Source organism: Mangifera indica, chromosome 6 (assembly GCF_011075055.1).
Source record: "Mangifera indica cultivar Alphonso chromosome 6, CATAS_Mindica_2.1, whole genome shotgun sequence".
NCBI lineage: Eukaryota > Viridiplantae > Streptophyta > Magnoliopsida > Sapindales > Anacardiaceae > Mangifera > Mangifera indica.
In genome coordinates this window covers 3,158,037-3,164,154 of record NC_058142.1, presented here as the reverse complement: position 1 = coordinate 3,164,154, position 6,118 = coordinate 3,158,037, and the positions used below count along the sequence as shown (strand labels likewise).

At 36.0% G+C, this 6,118-nt stretch overlaps 1 protein-coding gene across 1 annotated transcript; it reads left to right on the top strand.

The window, feature by feature from the left end:
• Positions 1-893: 893 nt before the first annotated feature.
• LOC123219040 (epoxide hydrolase A-like) lies at positions 894-2,836 on the top strand. Its single transcript, XM_044640742.1, has 5 exons — positions 894-1,066; positions 1,140-1,354; positions 1,853-2,020; positions 2,120-2,355; positions 2,446-2,836. Exons 1-5 carry the CDS (start codon positions 997-999, stop codon positions 2,690-2,692), a joined length of 936 nt encoding a protein of 311 aa, XP_044496677.1. The 5' UTR covers positions 894-996; the 3' UTR covers positions 2,693-2,836.
• Positions 2,837-6,118: the final 3,282 nt, after the last annotated feature.

The following is a 6,118-nucleotide window of genomic DNA, read 5'->3' as shown; positions in this document are numbered from 1 at the left end:
TACATAAACAAATAAAGGCCAAAGAACTTATTCCCACCCAAAGTATATTATTTTTTCAAGTTTCTACTCCTTAATTTTGAAAATCCTAAACACTCTTCTATGAATAATTAAAGTTAACGAAACACTAGCTTTTTAAAATTTAATCCCCTTCTCCCCCCTCTCCCTCTCAAAACACTAAAAACTAAAAATTTTTTTCTTAGACCAAGTTTTAAAAAATAGTATTTCCTCCTAGGGTTTAGTTTTCAATATTCGACAATAAAGAGTTTTTGATGCATCACATGCTTCAATGATCTCTCTCTCTTTCTCTGGAACTTTGACTGATGAAGATTTTGTCTAAAAAGACAAAGATGAATTCTTCATTTTTGTCTTTTCGATAAAACTTTTCATCTTTTCAGATGAGATCTTCGTTGGTTGGAGTTCTAAACAAGGGGAATGAGACTCTTTGTCACTAGAAATTGAAAACTAAACTCTAGAAAAAAAAATGTTATATTTTAAAACTTAACCTAAAAGAAAACTTTTAGTTTTTAGGATTTAAAAAAAAAAGAAATTAAATTTTAGTTTATTTTTTAATATTATAAATAAAATGATAATTTTATCTTTAAAATTAATAAATTTAAACATTTATAAGTGGGTGTTTAAAATTTTTTAAATTAAAAAAAATAACACTCTTTACTACAAATAAAAGGTGATATGTAACGCTTATTATTGCTCTATCCAATTTAAACTAAAAAATTAATAATATAATAATAAAATATCGGATCTAGTGATTATCTGAAGAGTAATAGATAAATTGGTTTGTAAATAATAGAGTCTTGTTTATAAATTGACTAACGTGATTGATTTAACATTCCATTATCTCTAAATAGGTAAAAAAGCAGCAGCCATTTTGGAATTTGGAGTTTCGGACAAAATTCAGTGGACTTATCCGATTACACACTCTGAATTCTGATAAAAGCCGCCCTAATTCACAATCAAATCCTGAATCTCTCTCTGAAAATGGACAAAATCCACCACAGCTTCATCAATGTACAGGGACTCAACCTTCACATTGCCGAAAGCGGGACAGGTTTCTTCTCATCACCATAATTTCATCTACTTTCTTATCTTTCATTTCTAATCTGTAATTAATAATCTTCCAGGTCCTAACGTGGTGGTCTTCTTGCACGGATTTCCTGAGATATGGTACACGTGGCGCCATCAGATGGTGGCTGCTGCAAACGCCGGCTTCAGAGCTATTGCCCCTGATTATAGAGGCTATGGCTTATCCGACCCACCAACTCAACCCGAAAAAGCCACCTATAAAGACTTCATAAATGATCTCCTTGCAATTCTAGAGCACCTCCGACTTGCCAAGGTAGAAACAGAAATCTATTCTGAAAATTTCTGCGTCCAACCATGTAGAATATATAACCAATTTCTCAGAATAAGATAGTATTTTGAACAAAAGATAAATGGTTTAATTTGTTTAAGACTAGAGATGGTACTTTGGTTCATAAACCTGGTTTTCAGTCTGCCTTCACTGTATAAGGAGGTGATTTTTTAATAAGAAGAGGATAAAAATAGTTAAAATCTTTATAGTTGGGGATATGATAAATACTAGATAAATATTTTTAACTTATCATCTCTTTTTTAAGTTCTAAATGACTATAAAAATGGAAGAAATTTTTCACGCAAGAGGAATATAAAGATTCTCCGTTATTCTTGTATCAGAGACAGGTGGATGGAAAAAATGTTCTCTTATAAGTTGGGGATGACAATTAAAGTATTCGCTCTTTATCTATGTCTTATCTTCTCTATTTAAGATTATGATGAATTGGGAAGTTCACAATTTGGTCTCTCCGAATGAGCATAGGTTTTTCTGGTGGCAAAAGATTTTGGAGCCCGGCCGGCATATCAGTTTGCCCTTCTCCATCCAGAGAGGGTTGCAGGAGTTGTAACATTGGGAGTGCCATTTATGCCTCCAGAGCTCGCTCAATTCCGTCAAAATCTTCCTGAAGGCTTCTACATATTAAGGTGGCAGGTATTCTTGCGGGACATTATTGATTGCTTTTTACACGTACAGCAATAGAGTAATTAACAATATGCTTTGCCGATTCTAATAGCTCTGATGATTCATCAGGAACCTGGACGTGCGGAAGCTGATTTTGGCCGCCTTGATGCAAAGACAGTAGTAAAGAAAATCTACATACTCTTCTCCAGAAGTGAAATACCAATAGCCGCTGAAAACCAGGAGATAATGGATTTGGTGGAGGCTTCTACTTCTCTTCCACCTTGGTTTACGGAGGAAGATCTTGCAGAATATGGAGCTTTATACGAAAAATCAGGATTTCAAACTGCATTGCAAGTTCCCTATAGGTAATATATAAGACTACAACACTCCATGGATAAGTCAACTGGGTTGTAGGCTAATTATATATAATTTGACTTGATAATCTAATTCTGTAGGAAATTTCATGAAGATTACGAAGTAGCAGAGCTGAAAGTGAAAGTTCCAGCTCTGCTGATCATGGGAGACCAAGATTATGTGCTTAGATTTCCGGGGATGGAGGAGTATATAAGAAATGGAAAGGTTAAGGATTTTGTCCCAGATTTGGAGATTGTACATTTGCCTGAGGGGACGCATTTTGTTCATGAACAATTGCCGGAACAGGTGAATCAGATAATCCTCAACTTCCTCAACAAACATGTATGAGTTACCAGGCAGCTTCCTGGAAGAATGCAAGAGTACTTGCTGAGGCTTATATATGTGAATATGGCTTGAAATTGAATAATGTGTGTATTATACTACGATTTTCCTTATATTATGAATAAATTGGAGGACTTGTCTTTATAGCCATTTGAGAGCGAGGTGGAGCTTTGTTACGAAAGAGAATGTAACAGTCTTCTCCAATTACACGACCTGAAGAAATGTATAAACTTACAACTTTAACTTAAACATTCACAACAAAACTAGAAGCATGATATACTTGCATGCAAAAATTCAATGGTCAGAAGCAGCAGCCGGTTTGCAATTTGGAGTTTTGGACAAAATTCAATGGACTGATCAGATCACACGGTCTGAATTCTGATAAAAGCCGCCTTAATTCCTAATCAAATTCTGAATCTCTCTGAAAATGAACAAAATCCACCACAACTTCACCAATGTACAGGGACTCTACCTTCACATTGCCGAGACCGGGATAGGTTTCTCACCATAATTTTCATCCATGGATACTCCACTTTCTTATCTCTCATTTCTAATCTGTAACAATCTTCCAGGTCCTAACGTGGTGGTGTTCTTGCACGGATTTCCTGAGATATGGTACACCTGGTGCACACCACCTCAACCCGAAAACACCGCCTATAAAGACTTCATTAATGATCTCCATGCAATTCTAGACCAGCGCCGACTTGCTAAGGTAGAAACAGAAATATATTCTGAAATTTTTTGCGTCCAACTATGTATACGACCGCAAAAGATGAAGGGTTTAATTTGTTCAAGATTAAGATGAACAATTTGGTCTCTCTGTATAAGCATAGGTTTTCCTTGTGGCAAAAGATTTTGGAGCCCGACCGACATATCAGTTTGTCCTTCTACATCTAGAGAGGGTTGCCGGAGTTCTAACATTGGAAGTGCCATTTATGCCTCCAGAGCTCGCTCAATTCCGCCAAAATCTTCCCGAAGGCTTCTAATTAACAATGTGTTTCGCTAATTCTGGCAACTTTGATGATTTATCGGGAACCCGGACGTGCGGAAGCTGGTTTTGGCCGCCTTGATGCAAAGACAGTCGTAAAGAACTTCTACATACTCTTCTCCATAAGTGAATACCAATGGCCACGGAAAACCAGGAGATAAAGGGTTTAGTGGACGCTACTATTCCTCTTCCACCTTGGTTTACGGAGGAAGATCTTGCAGAATATGGAGCTTTATACAAAAAATCAGGATCTCAAACTGCATTGCAAGTTCCCTATAGATAATCTATAGGGAAATTATTAAAAATAGACAAAATTAAAGGGGTCAAAGCGAAATTGCCCAAAAAATTTAGGTTAAAGCAAAAATGCCCATGTTTTGTGAAATGACGAAAATACCCCCATATATAAAGTTAACTAAATTTCACTGTACAACGGCAAGAATATTCCAAAGTTTCCCACCTCCCACGGCAATCCCACGGCGAGCGTCATTTCCGCCGATTTTCTTTCGTTCCGGCAACCGAAAATGGCAAATAAGGTTAGTATATCTCCCGTAATCTTCTTTGGATCAAGTTATTGCTGATATTATTGAGATTTAACTGAGAATTTTAGGTTTGAAATTTTAGGGTTTACGGGTTGAATAATGCTTAAAATGTTTCGATTTTTGGTTGTTTTCGTTGAATTGATTGAGGGGTTTTATGTTATAAAATGTGTAGATTTGATTTATGTTAAAATCGGAGGTCGAAACGACCAAAAATTGGCCGAAAATGCTGCCGAATGGATCGGCCGAACGAAGTTTCCCACGGTAAGAGATTTCTCCCACGGCAGCTAAATGGACAATGGGTTTTTGGGGGTGTGAAATGGCTTTTTTAAAACATTGGGTTTTCGGGGAAATATTTATCCCACGTCGGGTTTTTATGATATTTCGCAAGTTGGTGTGGGAAAAGCGCAATTACGAAAATGCCCCCCCTTATAAGCACAGCAAAATTTCATTTCCTCCCACGGCAAGTTGCGTTCATTTCCACGAAAATTCCAAAAGCATTCCACCTCCCACGGCAATTCCACGGCGATCTCATTTCCGTCGATTTTGAAGCTTCCCGGCAACCGCAAATGGCAAAGAAGGTTAGTATATCTCCCGTAATATTGTTTGGATCAAGTTATTGCTGAAATAATTGAGATTTGATTGAGAATTTTGGTTTTGAAATGTTAGGGTTTACGTTTGAATATTGCTTAAAATCTTTCGATTTTTGGTTGTTTTGGTTGAATTGATTGAGGGTTTTGATGTTATACAATGTTTACCTTTGATGTATGTGAAAATTGGAGGTCAAAACGACCAAAATTGGGTCGAAAATCGCTGCCAAATGAATCGGCAGTCTGCCGTGGGAACGGCGTTTCCCACGGCAGCACGAGTTTTCCCACGGCAGCGAATTTTCCTTGTTTAGTTGGGGCTGAAGTTGGTTTTTTAAAACCTTGGGGAGCCGGATGAGTTTCGTTACAGCACAGGGGGTTTTAGGAAATTTGGCATATAACAGTGGACTTTTTTGATTAAAGAATTTTCATGAGGGGTTAAATTGAAGATTTTCTTATCTACGGTTTCTGACCGTGTAGTTTTCGAATTTTATATCCGTTTTTTTTGTTTTAGGTTTTTGTATATCTATTTTTCAAATTTCAAATTCGAGTTTTTGAATTTTGATGTTTTTTGACACAACTTACGATGTAACGACGTTATTTAAACTTAATATTTTGATTTTTTTGTTTATAGGATATATCGATTCGTTTTTTTCAATTTTTCAAATGATTTTTCCGTTAGCGAAATTCATAGGTATTTCAACGTATGGAATTCGAATTTTAGTCCCGTTTTTTAGAATTTCACCATTTTAGGATATATCGAATCGTATTTTCACGATCTCCGAACGATTTTCCGAGTATCGTCACTTTTAGGTATTTCAACGTATAGAATTCGAATTTCAGTTCCGTTTTTTCGAATTTCACCATTTTAGCATATACGATTCGTATTTTCACGATCTCCGAACGATTTCCCGAGTATCGTCACTTTTAGGTATTTCAACGTATAGAATTCGAATTTCATTTTCGTTTTTCGAATTTCACCATTTTAGGATATATCAATTCATATTTTCACGCTTCCCGAACCATTTTCTGAGAATCGTCACTTTAAGGTATTGCAACGTATAGAATTTGAATTTCAGTTACGTTTTTTCGAATTTCACCATTTTAGGGTATATCAATTCGTATTTTCAAGATCTCCGAATGATTTTCTGAATATCGTCACTTTAGGTATTTCAACGTATAGAATTCGAATATCAGTCCGTTTTTTCGAATTTCACCATTTTAGGGTATATCAATTCGTATTTTCAAGATCTCCGAACTATTTTCTGAATATCGTCACTTTAAGGTATTTCAACATATAGAATTCGAATTTCAGTTCCGT